The sequence below is a fragment of the Sebastes umbrosus genome, chromosome 4 (genome assembly GCF_015220745.1).
Source record: "Sebastes umbrosus isolate fSebUmb1 chromosome 4, fSebUmb1.pri, whole genome shotgun sequence".
NCBI lineage: Eukaryota > Metazoa > Chordata > Actinopteri > Perciformes > Sebastidae > Sebastes > Sebastes umbrosus.
Genome location: NC_051272.1, coordinates 24,592,887 through 24,613,587, shown reverse-complemented (window position 1 = coordinate 24,613,587; position 20,701 = coordinate 24,592,887). Strand labels below are relative to the sequence as shown.

General features: G+C 40.4%; 1 protein-coding gene across 1 annotated transcript in view; it reads right to left on the bottom strand.

Annotated features, from left to right (window-relative positions):
- The window catches only part of mrpl23 (mitochondrial ribosomal protein L23), a 47,816-nt gene extending 36,543 nt beyond the window's left edge, over nt 1-11,273 (bottom strand). Inside the window, exons 1-2 of the mRNA XM_037767926.1 lie at nt 11,064-11,273; nt 6,742-6,864 (exon numbers count right to left, since the gene is read on the bottom strand). Coding sequence (XP_037623854.1) covers nt 6,742-6,864; nt 11,064-11,083 — 143 coding nt within the window. The 5' untranslated portion in view covers nt 11,084-11,273. The remainder of the gene's footprint in view (nt 1-6,741; nt 6,865-11,063) is intronic.
- Nucleotides 11,274-20,701: the final 9,428 nt, after the last annotated feature.

The window sequence follows — 20,701 nt, the reverse complement described above, 5'->3', positions numbered from 1 at the left end:
TTTTGAACTGTAAGTCTCAGAAACAATTTTTTTCCTTCTTTTTTCCCTGGATTTTGTGGGTCCAGACAAATCTGTCTATATAAGCCACGCCCATTTGCGTCCAGACACCATATTGAATTTTGTCCAAATCAGAGTTTTTGCTACTCCTTCTACATATTTTGAGCAATCATCACCTAATTTGGTGGAAAACATCTTTGGATCAAGCCGGAAAAAGTTACCTTTTGGGATTTTTGATGTTCCATACAGCTTTACTGTAGCTGGCCCTGAAAGTTAGCTCAATTGCTGTGGGCAGGGCTAATATTACAAAAAATGTCATGTCTCCTGAACGCTTTGTGCTATTGCGACCACATTTGGTGGACGTGTGTAGACATGATGTCTGAGTGACCGTGACGAATTTGGTGCCATTTGGCCAAAAGATGGCGCTATAGCAGCTTCATCCAACTATAAAGGAAGGAATTTCTGTCTGTCTGTGTATGTAGGTATGACTGTCCTTCGCATATCTCAGGAACCGTTCATCCAATCAACTTCACACTGGGCCGGTACAAGCAGCCATACCGCGGTTCTCGACAATGCCGCAAGCAGGTCAAGCAATCCGCTTGCTCCGAACGGGCACTGCACTATTTTTTATAATTTGCTGACAGAATTTTCTGCTTGAATTGCTCTTGTATCAGCTAATACAGTAAAATTATATAATGGTATAAGTGGAAAAATATGATGACGTACATGCCAAACAGGAAAAATGCATTAGCAAAGAGGAACAGTATGCATAGGTAAACCTTTACCATCACTGTCTGAATGACCGGACAACTTGTCCTTGTACAAACTGTGGAGCATTCCTCAGTAACAAACAGCTGAAGAGTCCCTCTGACATGTTAATGTGTGTTCTAATAAGCCTCTCAGACTTTGTTTTATGTGTAACCTTTATTAACACACCATACAGTAAACATCCAAGGCACGCCGAACAGTCCATACACACACACACACACACACACAACATCAAAGTACATTGTGTCAGAGCGGCTTAGTGGTGAGAATGAAACAGGAGAGTTGTTTTCTGCGCAGATGAAAGGCAAAAGAAAGCCGCTCCTCATTGTCAGGCTGCCCCATTGTCAGGTTTGGGTCGAGATACGCACACTCACTACTTTAACCCTCCCATCTACGGAGACAATACATAGCACAGAAGTTGCTCAACACTAAGTATCAAGATCATAATAGCAGACTTTGTTTAGAGGGAAAGCCATTGAGGAACCTGAGACTTAGGGAGAGGAGAGACAGTTGAGAAGTTGAGAGTATAAGAGCAGCGTGTGAAGGATTAGATTTATTGTTCGGGTTTTGGTCCGACAATAGAACAGAAATAGATCAAAGAACGGGTCACCAGGAGTCACTAAACTCCTTACAGGAGAGACGGGTCAGTAAAGACTCGACAGTTCGTTACACTCCTCTGCTGGCTCGCTAAATGACTTCCTATGACATAAACTGAGGTTAATTAGCGTGAAAAATAACCCAGTTTCCAACTTGAGCCGTGTGTTTATGAAGTGGAACGGACGAACAGAAACAGCGTGATTGCCATGGCGATCATAACATCGTTTGTATCCAACAGGTACTGAACTCTCGTCAGAGTGGAAAGACGACGTGGGCTGCTGTGTAGCCGGGTTAGTTTGTTCACGTCTGATTACAGTGAGAAACCGCAGCGTGGTCTGGTTTCATAGTTATTAGACTGCATAGTAGCATGAAATGTGACTGAGTAGTAGACCGAACACAACGTTCAGCGCTCTGTTCTTTTCTTTGTGTGTGTGCGTGTGTGTGTGTGTGTCCACACTGGCCTCCAGCCATGCCAGGTGAAGCACAAGAGGGGTGTGTGTGTGGGTGTAAACCCAGAAATTTGATGATGTTCCTTCTAGAGCGGAGAGGAAATACTAACATGGCACAAAAGGTTTGAGAACAATCAAAAAGACAAACAAATATGTCCCTCCAGCAGGTAGAAAGAGAATTATGAGAGAACGCAGTCCAGGTGTCTCAAACAACAAGTGCCAAAGAGGGATTGGTTTTGGACGCGTTGCAAAGCGTTTTAAGAAAAGCACAATAAACAGCAGAGCCCAGGGTGGGACGGAGAAAGACATGCGCAGATGGTAGCGAGTGAGTGATACTGCAAACAAGCAAGAAAGCTAGGGAAAAAAAGACAGACAACCATAGATATCTAGCTCCCAGGTGTCAACGAGATAAAGGCCACCTTGTGTTATTGTCCTGAGAACGCCAACATTACCACTTCTCACTAACAGCTGCTCGGCACTACAACTTACCCACGCCAACACCGCCTACCCTCGAGAGTCATAACTACAACAGCTTTCACCGCCGTAATGACTCAGACTCATCAATAAGCTGGGAGTGGGAGTGATATTTGGTTTGTGTCACCGTCTCTCCATGTGTGTCCATTTACTACATTGTGTGTGTATGAAAAGTAAAAAAATAACAGTGTTTCAAGCACACACTGAGGCCCCAGCAGCATATTAATCAGCCATGCACCTCTCCCAGGCATCAAAGACTGCGAGGAAAAAACCCTTACACACCCTTATGAACACACACGCACCCTGCACTTACCCGCTTTTGTGCATATGTACACAAAGACACACACCATTTTCACAAACTGACTAACCCACACTGACAAGCGTGCACACAGCCACACACACACACACAATTACATAAGCACCCTAGGAGTTTGGCAGAGAACAGGCAAGAATCAGAGTGGGAGGCCAGGCACCTGGATGAACAGATTACGGTCTAAACCCCACCAGAGACACATAGATGATCTGCCTCAAACTTAAATTTTTCTCCCCAGTGTTGGCTCTGGCCCGCTCGTCGCCTGAGGAGCATTGCTAACCTCGGTGACCTTGGCTCGCGGAGGTAGTCAAAATCAGCTCATCGCTACTAAGTGCTGACTTGTAAAGACCTCCTGTTGAGCTTTATGACAGAATACTTGTTGTCCAAACCAGTGTTAATTTCGTTAACGAAAACTATGACTAAATATGTTTTTTTTTGTCCATGACTAAGACAAGACGGCACAGACGTCATTAAACACTGTGACTTTATCAACATGCAATATTGTTGACAAAAAGACAAGACTAAAATGTAGTTAAATAAATGAAAACTTTACCGTAATCTCTCTTTAACACACAATGTTATAGACCTTCTTTTTTTTCAATGCAACAGTTCTGTTTCCTGCGCTGCACGCGCCATATCAGGACTACACCGGCAGCACACAATGCGCAGTCAGGAGGACTCAGACTAACTTATTTACTTAAGTTAAAGTTAACAATGACAACAACAGGGCTTGGGAGAAAGAAACAAGGTGATATTTGCGCTCGATTGATTGAAATGTTAAATATAATCTGATGACTAAAAAAAGACTAAAATGTTAACAGTTTTCATTGACTAAAACTAGACTAAAACATTTTCTTTGACTAAAATAAGGCTACAATGCCCAGACTTTTAGTCAACTAAAACAGGACCAGGTTGACTAATTATGATAAAAAACTAACAAGGATATTTAAAACAGGACTAAATAAAAAAAATAGCCCGACAAAATTAACACTAGTCCAAACCCACCAAATTGACTAGTCACAAGAGTATATATATATATATATATATATATATATATATGTATATATGTATGATCTGAACTTTGTGACATGGCATGTTATCCTGCTAGAAGTAGCCCTTTAGAAGATGGGTACACTGTGGTCATAAAGTGATGGACATGGTCAACAACAATACTCAGGTATGCTGTGGTGTTTAAATAATGCTCACTTGCTACTAATAAGCCCAAAGTGTGCCAAGAAAATATACACCACACCCCTACACCATTACTTTACACCCCCACCAGCCTGAACGGTTGATACAAGGCAGGATGGATCCATGCTTTCATGTTGTTCATGCCAAGATTTTGTTACGCCAAAATATGGCCCAACCATTTGAATGCTGCAGCAGAAATTGAGACTCATCAGACCATGCAATGTTTTTCCAATCTTATATTGACCAAATTTGGAGAGCCAATTATAGCCTCAGTTTCCTTTTCTTAGCTGACCGGAGTATCACCCGGTGTGGTCTTCTTCTTTAAGGGTTTGAAGATGCTCTTCTGCATAGCTGGGTTGTAACGAGAGGTTGTTTGAGTTACTATTGCCTTTTTATCAGCTCGAACCAGTCTGGCCATTGTCCTCTGACCCCTGCCATCAACAAGAAATTTTCGCCCAGAGAACTGACGCTCATTGGATATTTTCTCCTTTTCGGACCATTATCTGTAAACCCTATAGATGATTGTGTGTGAAAATTCCCAGTAGATCAGCAGGTTCTGAAATACTCAAAACAGCCCGTCTGGCACCGACAACCATGCCATGTTCAAAGTCACTTACATCATTTTTCTTCCCCATTTTTGATGCTTGGATTGAACTTCAGCAAATCGTCTTGACCTTGTCTACATGCCTAAATGCATTGAGTTGCTGCCACGTGATTGGCTGATTAGAGATTTGCATTAATGAGCAGTTGAACAGGTGTACCTAATAAAGTGGTCATACAGTCATACATACATACATACACACAAATACACACACATACATACATACAGTATATATAGCAAATGAGTGTTCGTGTGCAAAATTAGGAGGCAGTTAAATGGTATTGGTCATCATGAGTTTTGGAGAATGATCAAGAACATTTCACCCCTCATTTTCTGTGTAGATATTAATATTGGCTCCTCCAGATGACTGTTTGACGTCTTGCTGTCTACAACATGACCCGAACCTCCACTGCAGCGCCAAATAAAAGCACATTTGACCTCACCTCCCACCCTGCTGCCCGTGTCCGCCTTTCGCGAGTCGTCATTGCAACTGAGCTCATTAAAGACAGACAGAAGGTGGTGAGAGCTGTCTATACTGTTGAGGACTAAGTCACCGTTTTCTGTTCCTGAGGCTGTCACGCCACCTGGTGGCCATGATGCCCAACTGCAGCTGCATAATACTGGTCCAACAAGACTGTTACAGTGCCAGCAAAAACAAATTATTGCAGCCGAAAACGTGAAACATATGTTCATTATATAATAGTTCGACACCAAACTACTACTACAGTCTAACAAAAGTAATAACCCAAAATAACTTTGAAGCCAAATAAAATAACTGATTTTGTAGTCTCATAATAGTAAAAATGTACAGCCCACATAGGGCATCAGCTTATTATATTTTTGTTCTTAAGACGCACTGTAAATTTTGCAGAGTTGATATAGACACTTCATCCTCAAGGTCCAGATTCAGATAATTATCACCCAACCTGCTGAAAACACATCCTGCTGAATCCATACCAGCTCTACAATGCTGCTCTGAGGCTGGAGTACAGGCTGTACTTTAAGGAGACGCCTGCTAAGAAGACAAATATGTGCAAGTAAGCCGTTTAGCAGTCTAGAAGTCTACAAGTCTGCAAATTCACCTTTGGAACAATTCATAAGCTTCAAACTATAAGGAGCTGGGATTGTGAGAAGTAATTGTTTCAGAAGAAATGTACTGTAGTATGTATTGTATGGCTCTATGGAGACTGAGAACGATACAGTATACCATAAAAGAAATTGTCCGTGAACATAAAATTGCATTAGAACAGATGCATCAGATCAGGTTTGACATTTGTAATAAGTAATAAATAATAACAATGACCATTATGAATAGATGGAGGAAGAAGTAAGAACCCATTTAAATAAAGTAGCATTAGGCATTAACAGGACAACGACATGATGAGATTATTTACCGTCTCTGTCACTTATTTCCATATTATCACAGTAGTAGTAGCGTAGTACTATATAGTATTATATAACAAACAAGCAATACACTAATTGTGCATCTTGGTGAGGGATATAAATAGTGGCATCTGAATACCCAAATGTAAGTCAAAGCAAACTATTTTCATCTACAAGCACATAATTATTTTACCTCACTTGTGTCACAAACACATTTCTAATAGTAGGAAGCACTACTGATTGCAGACTGATTAATATGATCTGCAAACCATCTTCTATTCGTTTAGCTTTTCCTATTCAAAGAAAAATAAACATCTATTAACCTTTGTGCAAGAAGTTGCTGAACACTACGGGAAGTGTTTAAAGTTGGCATCAGTGTCCACTTTTCATCTATTACTTTAAAAAAGACACATTTATGTAATACAACCATAGCTTTTTGTTGGCATTACATGTACAGTAGTACAATCCACACACCTAAAGATGGTGTGATATTCTAAGGAAATGGATGTATGAACGTACATATTGCCTATATCACATCAAATCTGACTTCCCAAAGTGATTATATACAAAATAGATGACTCAAATGTAATATTTTTCAACCACTACACCTCTGCGCACTAGCAACATAAGGTGAACAGCCAGTCTATCCAGCCAGTTTAAATAATTGATCAATTAATTCATGGGAAAATGTGGTGGGCATTTTTCACTTTTTTTTATTTTATAGACAAAATTATTAATCAGTTAACGAAAAGGGGAAGAGAATGAGCACTCACCAGTAAGTTTAATGGCAAGCATTGCCAACAATAAACCTTCTAAACAGGAACCAGCTCTCAATTGCAATTCCTAATATTCCTTTTGATTGAGATACTTAACAGTATGGGATTACACAACAGTAGAGTACTCAGCCTTTGTATTTCTCTAATGCATCTCTGCACAGTGAGAGGGAAGATCTGTTAGCGAAGACTTACTCCATGGGGATGCGAAACTGGACGGTGTCAGGCGGCTGCTCTCTTCCCGGCCTCACCAGAGTCATGAACCAGTTGGGTCTGAAGATCCTCAGCTGAGGGTTCCCCAGCTGGTAGAGAGGGTATCTGAGGGGAGAGGCAGACTCTTGTCATCTACAGGATCATTTCCAGACATCCTGTAGTGTTTCTTACGATCACACTAACAACTGGGACGATATTAGAGCTGCACAAGTAATCATGTAGAATTGTGCAATTCTTGTTTCATTTCTTATAGCCGTTTGTTGTCAAAAGTTGATAAAAGCAGAGATAAAACAGATACGTTTCAACAGAGAGCTGTGTAATGAAAACCCACAGGATGTGATCACTGTTTGTGGTTTGCCGTCCAAATCGCACAAACCACACGCTGTGCCTTAATGTGATGTATGTAATGACGTATGGAAACACTTGGCTTTTTAGCTGCTAAATGCTCCACTATGTTCACCAGCTGGTCGACTTTGTCTGTTTGCTGTTCGGTGCTGGGCAGGAAGTGGACAGAGAGTTTAGCAGAGATTTTTCAGTAAAATCTGCTGGAATCTTTTCATATCTCATATCCCCAGCTCACTTGAAAATGGCACAAAATGGCATGTTTGAGAATTTTTGGGTAGTCATACGAAAGAGACGCCATGCCTTCCCTTACATTTGCTGACAAGTAAAAATCTGAAAGAAAAACAACGCCACTAAGAGTTTCTTTTAAGACAATACAAAGATGCTGACCAGAGGAGAACTACATTACCTGCCTGCCTGCACACCGTTTTCCTGTAACTACTTCAACAAGGAATTGACAACATTACAAATAAGCTACTTTCTTTTTTACCTCCAAATGAAGTGGTTTAGAGTAGTGGTTCGCCTTTTCGAGTCGCAACCCCCCCAGAATAATCAGGTTGGTGTTCGCGATCCCCCCGCCTGGCGTAAACAGCTGTTTCTACGGGCCTCCCCCTGCTGATTTTGATTATTGTGAATGTGATTAATAATTGTATGCTTAATAAATAAGCATACAATTATGCTTACACCCACACATATTGGACAACACGTAGGCGTTGTCCAATATGCTCCAGATACTGTGGATTTGTGATGCGTTTCATGACTTTTTCTCTCCCCCTGACCTGCCGGAAATCCCCCGTCAGAAACTCATGTGTACACACACATTGACTCTTGCAAATACCCTCAATAAAATCTATTCTGAGGCAAATTATATCATTGTTACAGGCACTGTAATGTAAAAAAAACATTCCGACGGCCCCCGGAAATCATACCCCCTTTCGGGTCCTGACCCCCAGGTTGAGAACCACTGGTTTAACGAAAAAATCCAGCAGGTATTTTAATATAAATATTTGGGCGTAATGATTGATCTTCTGTTATCTTGGAAAGACCACATCGAATTTGGCTGTAAAAAGACAAAACAAAGAATTTACTTTCTCCACCGCCTCAGGTTTTTTGGGGCGAATAAACAAATTCTTCTTTTGTTTTTTTACTTCTGTTATTATGAGTGTTCTACAGTATTGGTATACTACATGGTACAAGAGTTTTTCCACTACTTTAAAGTCAAAACTGCTCCACCAAATGAAAATCTGCTCAAAGATTGTATGTCAACCCCCTTGAGAAACTCTATGAATCAGCCTATCATAATAACGTCTTAAGGCTGGCTAACACCATCGTCTCTGACCCAACCACGTTTTGAACAGTGAATATGAACTGTTACCATCAAATCGTAGATAAAGGGTTCCACGATTTAATAAGGTTAGACTGAAGCACTCTTTTGTACACCAGTCAATCCTAAAACTAAATATGGAACCTAATCCCAGGTCAAATGTACGTTGAAGGGCCCTGAATATCGTCTTCTGTGATTGTAATGTTTAAATGTACGTATCCTTTGTTTCTTGTCTTTGTCCTTTTTGTGATGTTGCAAATGGAGCTGCTGTGATGCAAAACAAATTTCAGACCTGTCTGACAATAATGTATTATCGTATAGAATATGTGGTTTGCTTGTTTATAAACTGTCAGATCAGTTTAGTTGCTCCTGTTTGTTAACCTGTCTTACACCAGCAATGCTGCAGTGTTCCCAGATGTAAACAATTATAGTCATAACTAACAAGTCATAATAAAACTGGAGATAAACTTTAACCCTGTGCCGAGCCTGCTAAGCAGTAAGAACTATTTTACACCATTTCCCAAGAGTTCAAGATTATTGCAAAAGAAAACGACCATTGACAAAAAGGTATATGTGTTAAATACAAACTCTTGACATGTGGAGTAAAATATTATGTTATTATGTTATTATTATGATATTATTATATATTAATTTATTTTCAATTTATGGAAAACAAATCATGTTGAAGTCAAACATGACTGAATGAATCACGTTTTGTGAGGATTGCAACTCGATCAGAGTCACACATCTCCTCTGCTCCTCTATTTAAGAAACTCCAGATTCTTACTATTTATGATATCAATATTTCTCAAATATGTGTTTTTATTTATAAGATACTTTCTGGTGGGAATATTACTGAGCAGTTCCAGACCTATTTCAAAACAAATTCTCAGGTCCATTCTTACTCAACCCGTCAATCTCTAGATCTTCATTCTCCTATATTTCTCACTAGTAGAGGTCAGTTTTCGATAGGATTTAGGGGAACCAAATTATGGAGTAGCTTTTCACATCTATCAATAAACTGTTCATCTGTCAAATGTTTCAAAAGTCGCTTAAAGGGTCATTTAATTGCTGTCTTGTAACTGCTTTTCCTCCGTGTTGTCTATGTATCTGTTTTTATGTTTTTTTTTTATTTTTTACCACTCACAATGTTGTTTGAAGAAGTCTTTAAAGATATTTAAATCAATATCCTCCTCACAAACACTAACCATACACTTCCATGCAACACACACACACACACACACACACACTATTTACCGTATTGTTATTGTTGTTATTATATATATATCTTGTCCTAATTGTTTTGTTATCACTATTATGTAGTCATATTATTTCTTTATATTAATCTTGTCCCTGGGTGGAAAAAAAATATCCAGGCTTACTTGCCTATAAGTGTAAAATATGATTTAAAAAAATACTAAATTTAGTATTTAAAATACTTATTTTGATTTAGTTTAATTCCTTTATTTTACATAAATATTTTTAATAGAAAAATAATGGCATATAATGTGATGTGACCCAGTGACTCAAACTCAATACAAGAAATGATTACTACACTGACTAGAGACATATAGGACACATCTCTTCTTATTAGATTTCAGTGTTTCTTCAATTTTGATACTTCCACGCAACACACACACACACACTTATCTTTTTTGATATATATATATATATATATATATATATATATAGTCCTAATTGTTTTGTTATCACTATTATGTAGTCATATTATTTCTTTATATTAATCTTGTCTCTATAGGTGGAGGCTTCAGATAAGCCCAATGTTTTTTTTTTGCCTCTTCCTGCACTGTATATTATTCATTTATTTATTTGTTATGTTGTATAGTCTTAAATTGCGCAAAACAAATAAACAAATAAACAAAACAAATAGTGCAAAACATGTTAGTAAAAAGGCAGTAAAAAAGTCAGTAGTGCAAAGTACAAAGAACAAAAAAATATACCAGATATAAAAATACAAGGAAATGAAGAAAACTGTTAAAACTGAATGTAAGTGCTGTTGCATAAATGCATTCATGATATATAATTAGTAATTGATCCCATAAGTTCATGCAATAAATAAATAAATAGATAATTCATTCAATGTAAGGTTAAAAATGTATTTCAGCACTTACACTGAATGTAGTTATATATGTTATATACAACCTCTACACATGTGGAATAAAATATTATGAAACCAGACATTTATTTTTCAATTAATGGAAAATGAAATCATGTTGGAGTCAAACATGAATGAATGAATCATGGCAGTATTGATGCAGAATAGACACAGGTGAGATGCTTCTATATCTAAAGACCATAACAACGACCTGGGCGCCATGGTAACCCGCATAGTTACGGTTACTGTTACTGCACTACTACGACTGGAGCTGCATGTTTGAGTGAGCACATATATAACTAATTAAAGCGCACCGATAATGTGTAAAATGACAAACAACGTGAGCGAACAGCTGCAGTCAGACAGACATACATACAGGAGGACAGCTGGAAGACATGCTAACGTTAGCTTGTTGTGCTAGTTTAGTTAGCAAGCTGTCAGAGAACAGACTATCATAGTCTCTATCTGGAGCGTCCAAACGCCGGTTTACGTCCACAAATGAGGAGACAACTCGACACTTACAGTAGTCTTGTCACTGGCATCGCTGGACCGGGTTGTTTGGAGACATAAGCTGCCAGGTAGTTAGTTGTTTTGTTGTCTTTCCAAGGTTGTCAAGTGCTACACGTGTATGGATGTTACATCCGGGTACAGCGGACACAGCGCATGCGCAGTGGGTGTGGTCTATTGCCCTTGAAAGCTTGCAGCAGGTCTGCAGCACATTCAAGGTACATTGTGGGTTTTATACCAGAGTTTAATGCCTTTCTTAAAGTAGTATATTACTGCAGCCACAATTAAGTATATGAAATTTTAATTATAAGATAGCAAATGAGTGTTTAAAATCTGAAAACACTGAACTACAAAGGCATACCAGTTATAAAGGCAGGGAGCAAATCTAATATTGAGCAAATTCAAGGTTGTAATGGAAATTCTGTCCATTTCCCTAGATGAGTCCTAATGAACGTTGAAATAAAGATCCCAAACAGATGAAATGTCTTTGTTGTATTTTATTTCTTATAAAAAGAGGCACTGGTTGTACATATGGTACGTGTCCACAGGCTCCGTGCTTTCCACGCTCCCCATTCATTGTCTATGCAAGAAGCCGCGCAATGCATTCCGGTAGCGTGGCGTCGCGATTCGAGAGACTAGGCGTCACGACGCCCGCTCCTTATTTGCATGAAGTTGAGGTCCTGGCTACTTTATGCAAATCACGGGCGTCCGACGCGACTCGCCGCCTCTCGAAACTCCTGATAATCTTTTAAACTAAACGTTGTCAAGCCAAAATAAAGACAGATTCAGCAACTGCATGGGTTATTTTTCGCCTCAAATGTTTTCAGAAACACATTTCAGTAAACTATTTACGTGAAATAAGAGAAGAAAGTTTCCAAACGAGCCTCCATACTGGTTCCGGTTTGAAAGCTGGGAGCAGCAGCCAACAGCGGGAAAGCCTTCGTCCAATCAGGAGCCGAGTGCCTTGTTTCTAGGGGCAGCCCACCAAGCGTCCAATGTTGGGAAGCGTCGCGTCCCCTCGCGATAAAAAACGCCCCTTTGGACACGTACCGATATAGTATATACACAGTATATACATATATATATAGCATTGTAACAACAGAGAGATAATCCACCAAACACAAATTTCCAAACTTTTTTTTCCGAGTTTAGTTGATTTGTTGGACTCAATCGGGTCCTTTGGGTCCCAGTAGAGACGGTCCAGAGCCGGTCCTGTCGTCTCTTAACTTGTCAAGGTACAGGCAATAGGTTTCTCCTGGATGATCAGTCACCGGTCTCCCGTGGTCTCAGGACGATCTCCCATGGAACCCTGTTCGCAGCACCAAGATTGTAATGGAAATTCTGTCAATTTCCCTAGATGAGTCCTAAAGAACGTTGAAAATAAAGATCTCAAACAGATGAAATGTCTTTGTTGCATTTTATTCTTATAAGAAGAGGCATTGGTTATACAGAGTCACACAGAGTCTACAGAAGAATATTACAATGTGATTATATAGAAATCTACAACGGGGAGTGCGGGAAAAGGAGTTGTTTTACACAGATAAGGAGTTGTTTTTACACAGTGTCCCAGGTAGAACGTCAACACTCAGTACTTTCCCACTACATGAGACATGCAAACAAAGTAGACATTAACTTTCCACTGATGCACAAAGAGACATCGCTACATACATAGTAATTTCTCATTACAAGGTACACTGTGGGTACTTATACCAGAGTTTAATGCCTTTCTTAAAGTAGTATATTGCTGCAGCCACAATGCAGTATATGAAATCTTAATTATAAGATAGCAAATGAGTCTTTAAAATCAGAAAACAAGCTCCAAGCCCCAAGTTCGGACAAAAATTGGGGAAAGGGCTTTTGCATATGCTGCACCCTCAGCCTGGAATTTGCTCCAAAATGACCTAAAAACAAAGGAGCTGGTATCATTAAATGTTTTTAAGTCTAAAATGAAGGCTTTAGAAGCAGACTCTATGGCATGCCAATGTTTTTAGCTCCCTTGTTGTACAGCTGACTCCCAGAAAAGTTCCTTTTTGTCCCCCCCATTTGTCTTCAGATAGTTCTCTTTTAATGCAAATTTTAATGCTTTTAGTGTTTGCTGCGGACCGTCTTGGCCAGGTCTCCCTTGGAAAAGAGGTTCTTAATCTCAATGGGACTAACCTGGTTAAATAAAGGTTAAATGAAAAAAAAAAAAAACACTGAACTACAAAGGTATACCAATTATAAAGGCAGGGAGCAAATCTAATATTGAGCATTAAATCAAAAGACAATAGCTGAAAATATGGGACAAGAACACCAAGAGTTGAGGTCGCTATCAGTACTTTCTTATTATTCTGATAATAATCTGTTATCCTTAAATACTTCAAGATTCAAGATAAAAATACAATATGTATATTGATGAGATGACAGTTTTGCCAGATTATTGCACAAAGTGTCCGTCCGATAATTATATAATTATTGCACGGGACGGCATCAGATAATAATTATTGCAGAGTGATCAGCATATGTTATTGTACATATCCGTAAAAGTAGATTTACAGTATTTACATTGCGCAAAAGTGACACAAGTGACCAACGTGTTATTGCACATGTCCGTAACAGTAGATTTACATTGCACGTGTTCAACTCAGACAGAGGAGATGTCAGAGTTCAGGAGGTTTATGGCAGTTGGGAAAAAGCTGTCATTAAGTCTGTTTGTGCGTGTGCAGATTGATCTGAAGCACCTGCCTGATGGGAGGAGCTTAAACACTTGCCACCAATTGGGCTTTGTTATCCTGAGGATTTTATTCAAACTTTTACCAGTACACACCCAATAAACAATTAATTGCAATAATAATGATAATCCAGGGAGAAGATGTTTTGTTATTAAAGACAAGACTGTTTATGATGCAGTGCTGACAAGTGAATCTAATACCAATCAAGTAAATTTGAGAAAGATTAATTCGCATTTTGTCAAAATTGGTCAAATTACTCTGAGTTGAGTGTTTGGTGGACGCGTGGATCACATCTCACATGTTTATGATATTTTATGTTGGCACACTTTCAATATTAATTCTACAATTTGAACATAATCTTGTCATTTGAGATAAGCACACATGCAAAAAAAAAGTGTTTTATACATACGCACATATAGTCTATATCAAGACATATTTTCTTTCATCAAATGAAAAGAAAACACAAATTCGTATATGCACACATCCTGCGTATATTCATTACAGTTGGATGGATGGAGAGGTAGATATACATAAATAGACATTTAGATAGTGATAATGAAACTAAAGTAATGCCTTAGTATGCAAAATATTTAATTGACACTTGTCAGTTATGAGAAAATCAGTAAAATCCCCTGAGTGCTATAATTGTCCTGTAAATACATGTTTCCCATTTGGATCAACTGCTTTAAACTCCTCCTTGGATAAGAGGGTTTTTATTCTTTTTAAGAATGGGTTTCTATTTTGGGAATGTCACTGCTGTGAGTATTTTCTCAGGGCACATATGATGAGACAGCAGCAGAGGGAGACCTCGTCCCATCTCTCATTCAGTCCCTTTGCCCCTGCGTCTGACCTCACAGCCACTACGATGTGCCTGCAGCAGGGGTGAGAGTGATTGAAGGCCCCCTGAGGGGAACTTGAGTCCCTGGCTCAACCGGTTCAGACCTGGCAGGAAATGGACAACACTGACAGCCCACACTGTGCCAGGGAGGGAAGTTTCCATCAGTTAAGATGCCATGGACCGTGTGTGTGTGTGTGTGTGTGTGTGTGTGTGTGCCTGTGGATGGGGCGGGACGGCAGTTAGGCATTTGATCATTATGCAGTTGTTGTAATGTTTACCAGTTGGCACAGTTATTTATCACACCATATCAGAGTGTCCTGTCATCCTTACAGTTGGCCAGTTGAGGTTTTTGCCTCAGGAAAAAGAAACTGCCATCAGTTCATTAGTTGTTTACTTGTTTGTTGCTCTGGATCTGGTTCATCTGACAGCTGATATGAGAGCGTACTGGAGATTCATAAAGGTGGTGAGGCGGAAGTCAGAAGGTGTCTTTCAAAGCTACTGTAATGTGTACTGGTCACTGCATATTACGTATTAAAACATTAGATTGTTCAATAAAATAAATTATTAAGTTATATTGAATACCATTAACTCTAAAATCGATAATTCAACATACATAATACATAGTGTTTATTCGAGTACAGACCGTAATAGTCAAGCTGTTCCAGTAATATTGTGTTATCATTTATGCATGGAATTAGAGTAGTAGTTTGTGACTTGATGGTTGCTGGTTCAAATCCCCGGATCAGCCAGAAATATCCTTTCCGTTTCATGATTATTGTCCCTGCAGCATGTGAATGTGCATTGTAGTGGCAGCTTGCTATATACCGTCCTCGCCACTTCTAGCAGGATGTAAAGGTTTCTGACTCACCTAGACTACCATGTCCAACTTCCACTTGCCTCTCCTTGGTCATGCTTCAATGATGAGGCTTGTATTGTGAGTGAAAAGGAGTTTATTCAGCGAAAAAAACAAAACAGAAATATATCCATATGCAATGATGAACTATCAAAAATGGACCAGTCTCGCTGGAAATAACTGACATATAGTCTACAATCTGTGGTCAAAAAAATCACACTAATCACATTTAAATAGACAACTAGAGAAGCACGTCTTACTAGGGCAAAACTCACATAAAAGAGTCAAAATGGATCAAAGCCCATTCTACAACAGGACTAATTACCTTAATTCTAATGCATATCAAACATTTATAACACAATGTAATTTTGCTATGAGAATCAAATACGAAAAACTGTAAATAATACAACATGGCTCTTACATGCATACTTGTACCTGAGACGGTGTGAAACATATTATCATGAACAAGTAGTGCATGCTCAGTCAGCCTCTGCAAAAACAGTGATAAATTAACACTGATAAATTAACTTCACTATGTAAAGAAATGTACTTGGTACATGATGAATTTATTACAAGACTGAATTATCAACTGGGGAAATTAGGTTCAACTCCCCACATTTAGGGGCAACAAAAATGCCTCAGGGTTCACTGTGTGGCAATAAATGTATGGTAATTGTATCAACTGACCAATAGAGATAATAAAGACTGAAAAGAGCCTTAATGCAGCTGCATGTTTTATACATTTTGTGCCATTATTACATAATTGTCAGTAGAGACATGACAAGAAATAATGTGAGAGAGATATAGCGAACGACATGCAACAAGCCCGACTGGATTTAAAGGGGGGATGTTGTGGTTAATAGTCTGCACTTTAGACTCCTAGGCTTCTGGGGCATCCCAGATCCTGCACTTTGCCTAATCCTGAGCAACACGTTTTCATCCCAACTCATCACAGACTGGCGCTTTGTCGCGCCCCTTGGTGTTACTTTAGGGTTCAGGCAACAAAACCACTATAGTTATGTTTAGGAAAAAACAACATGGTTGGGCTTAAAACTACTACATTTGTACGGTGAAAATAAAATTGAACGTTGTGAACACGGGACACAAACAGCTGATTGTAACGTGAATGTGAAACTTAATGCACAGGACACAAACAGCGGTCTCCTGGATGTAAGCCTTGTGTTTGTTGGGGTCCACCACCACTCCCGCCCACCCTGTGCATCTCTTTAGCTCTTTAAACCTGCGTACTTTCTCAGAGCGTTTGGGTTTACATTGTCATTAATGGAACGCCCGGTGCGTTTCATACAGGCGCTAAACGGTGCCTTGTGCATTGGTTTCATGGTTGGTTTCGTGACAAAGTGTCGGTATTTGACACCCTGGGAATGAGAACGAGCTTTCTTGAGATCCTGTCTTGTAGCGGTGATCTTTGTGTAAATCTAATGACTTTAATATTCCAGTTGATATTATGCGTAAACATTCTTAAATACATTTTCATTTAACTAACTTAAAAACAAACTAAGTTAGGGGCTCAATAGGGGCCCAGAGCTAGAGGTTTATCCAGCTCTATGTGTCTATGTGCTTGTGATGACTTGATTTGTGAAAAGGGGCCTTTTTAAAGCATCTATACATTGATGATTTGGAATGAAGAAAACATATGTGTTATTATTTCAGCGTACGATTAAGGTTAAGGTGGATTTCCATGTTCTTATGACCCTTCTCTCTACCTTGACCCCAGACCTGGAGCTTGCTGTGGGTGCAGTAGCAGTAGCTGCACTCATTACCTACATCAGGTTGGCAATGTTTAGCAAGGCTCCAGCCAGTGCAGACCAGGCCAGGTCGGTCTAAGGGAAGAGGAGGGGGCCGGCAACATGAACCGGTGCAACCTTCAGCCAAAAGTCCGGTCTCACACTGTTATCCAACTCTGCCATTTATAGATGCGATTCAAGCCTGTTTGTTAATGCACTCAGTTGGGCTCTTTGATGGAAAATAAAAGTTAACTACATTATCTAATTTCACTGGTTTCCATAAGATTACAAACCCGATTAATGAGGTTTTATTGCTTTCCAAATGACCGTGGCAAAAGCCTGTGAGAGCTCTGCTGCTCTCATTACTTTTAAAATTTGTGATTTTTTTTTCCTTATGGTTCAGTTTTGCAGAAGTCATATTCTGGTTAATGGCTTGGCCACTTAACTGCCTGGCCTTTCTAGTTACAGTACTTAGTGTGTGACACGCAGTCATACACATGCAAACACATACACAAAGTCTCTCACACACGAATGTATATGCATACTGTACACACACATAACTTACACCTTGGTTGGATGTGTAAGGTTACTGTTGAGTTCCATCAGCAATCAAATACTAATTTTAATCAGCAATGCCCTCAACGTGTGTGTGTGTGTGTGTGTGTGTGTGAGAGAGAGAGAGAGAGAGAGAGAGAGCGTTAGAGGGGGAACTGGAATGAAGGTTCAGGTCTGGGGCAGTGGAAAGTGGCTGTTTGTGTCACAGTAGAAAGAGGGAGAAAGTAAGAGAGGAGGAGGGAGTCCTCTAACAGCAGAGGTGGATAAGCGGAAACAGTTCGGTCTACAGCGGGATTGTCCCGCCAAGAGCGGGCGCTGGGGCCGCATGGAAACTTTCCCCCTCCGACTCTCAGGCAGCCGGAGGAGAAGTTGTCGGTATTGAATATCCAAGAGAAGAAAAAAAGGGAAACAGCAAATTGAAGATCCAGACGTGAAGATGGAAAAGTTTGTCAGCTGAAGTGAATAGTTTTGCATGTAACGGGACTGTTAAAGTGTTTCCCTGTGAAGCCACTTCATCCTTCCATGAAAAATGGGCCATACTGGTGCCTTGAATCATTTCCCTAAATAGTTGCTCAGCTAAAATATGTGATGATGATAACTTGAGTTTTTATAAGTGCAAAACACCTAATCCACCAACAGCAGCAGCACCTTACCTTATTGCATAGAGCTGTAGAGAAGTGGATGAAGAGAGAGCAGGTACAGGAACATGATCAAAGACAGAGAGAGCAATTAGTGAGAGTCCAGATCCGATGCGGTCACAGACGAGGCTCATACAGTAGGCTTGGGCTACAGTATGTTATGTGTGTTATGTACCACAGTCAGGGATGAGGCAGAACTGTGTCGGGGGAGCCAATTATCATTTTTGGCAGGAGTTGTTTATAAAATCATTCTCATCCCCGTTGACAATCTGTAGCAGATGTTTCATAGATACAGGACTCACACGGCCTCAGTGGGTTTGTTATCTATCAGGGTTCACTGTCAGCCGATCTATACTCACATTTTTTTTTCTTATGGATCTATGAACACCGCTTTGGTCCAGACTGAAATATCTCAACAACTATCAGATGGATTGGCATGAATTTTGGCGCAAACATTCCTGGTGCTTAGAGGATGAATCCTAGAGACTGTGGTGATCCCCTGATTTTTCATCTAGTGCCACCAGCTGGTGAAATTTTTCATTTATCCAATGAAATATCCAGCCTGTTCTTATTGCCAAGGCATCAAATATCGTTCGATACCGCCGCAAAAGGCACCCCTTTATTGCCAATATGAGACGCACCAGGCACTCCATTAACTACAATGTAAAGTCATCTGCGGGACCGCTGCAACAGTAAACGCTCAGGAAAATTGTGCCGGGAGTGTGATGACGTAGTTTAAAGAGCGAAAAGACACACAGGGTGGGGTAGGCCCAACAAACACAAGGCTTTCTTCCAGTAGACCACTGTTTGTGTCCTGTGCATTCATTTTCACTTTACAATTATAGTAGTTTTAAACCCAACCATGTGATTTATTCTTAAACCTAACTAAGTGGTATTGATGCCAAAACCTAAAGTGACAACAAGGGGTCTGACAAAGCAGCAGTATGTGACGAGTTGGGATGAGAACGTGTGTGTCATGGAGACGGCTGAGCCGGCGGCTAACAGCTAACGGTGCAAACAATGGCAACAGAGCTGGTGTTTACCCGAGGGGGAACCGGAGGGTAGGCACTATGCTTCAGCGACGACGCCATGGGTCGGGACGGCGTTATCAGTAGTAACCGCTGTATGAGCGCAGTGCAGAGCGGCGACCATGAGCCAGTGGCCACTAGCCATGTGGGGCACAACAGAGAAACTCACATGCACTAAAAGGCACGTGCGCCCGGCCCGGCTATGTACTAATTATGTACCAATTACCGAATATTAACATGCTAACATGCCAAGCTAAGAGGTTTCCAATAATTGCAACTTTCTAGCCTGAGTTAAGCAGTCCACTCGATACATAAAAACATAAACCATTAGCCCACATCTAATTAAAGCCCTGCCCCTTTGCCATCAACGCTAAATGAGCGGTCAGACGTCGTGGCCAGTTCAGGTCAGATTCCTCTGTTTTTTCACGTCCCATGTTCACACTCTCGGAGGGAGCGGGTGCATGCCACGCAGAAGTCCTCTGCCTATTAATAGCCGAGAGGGATGGAGTCGGAGGCAATCTGGATGGCGTGTAAATTTAGACCCTCCCCCCTGGAAGTTCCGTTGATGTCACAAGCCCGACCTCTGACCCAGGAGCCTGGCTGCCACAAGGCCAGTGCTGAATTTGGATTTCCGGGGTTTTCCGAATGCAAGCATGCAAACACATGCAAACACACCTGCTGATTTCCAGAGATTTGAAATCGACTGCAGTAGGAGTGGGACGATTAGGATGTGTGCTCACATAGGTTCCCACAGCCTTATCCAGTGTCTCTGCCCCTGCCAGAGATATGTGATGGATTGGGGAGGAGGGGACTGGCATAAACGGGGACGAGGGGCAACTGATCTTCAAGGTATGTCAGCCGACACTCTGCGCTGAGATATCTTGTGCACAGCACCGTGGAAGAGACCTTAACCTACAAACACAACAACATTGTTCAAGCCGTGATTCCTCTTGTCTTATTTTTGGGTCCAATAAAGTTGTTGTTGGATGCCAGTAGAGCCATGACCGTGTTACAGTAAGAACTGTGTTGAAATAAATGGATAGTGACACCGGATTAAAATGAGTCAACATGATCTGTGTACAGTTCAGGTTTCAGAAAGTTATGACAAAGGATGTGCTTCTGTGACGGTCCAGCATTGCTTTGTATTGTACGTCCACAGACATTGACTCAGCACATTTCTCATCAAACAGCAGTCCATTTATACTATGGAGACATTATAACTCCAGACACAATGGATGTTGACAGTCTAAAAGCCAATGAATGCCACCTTCGACCAATCACACCA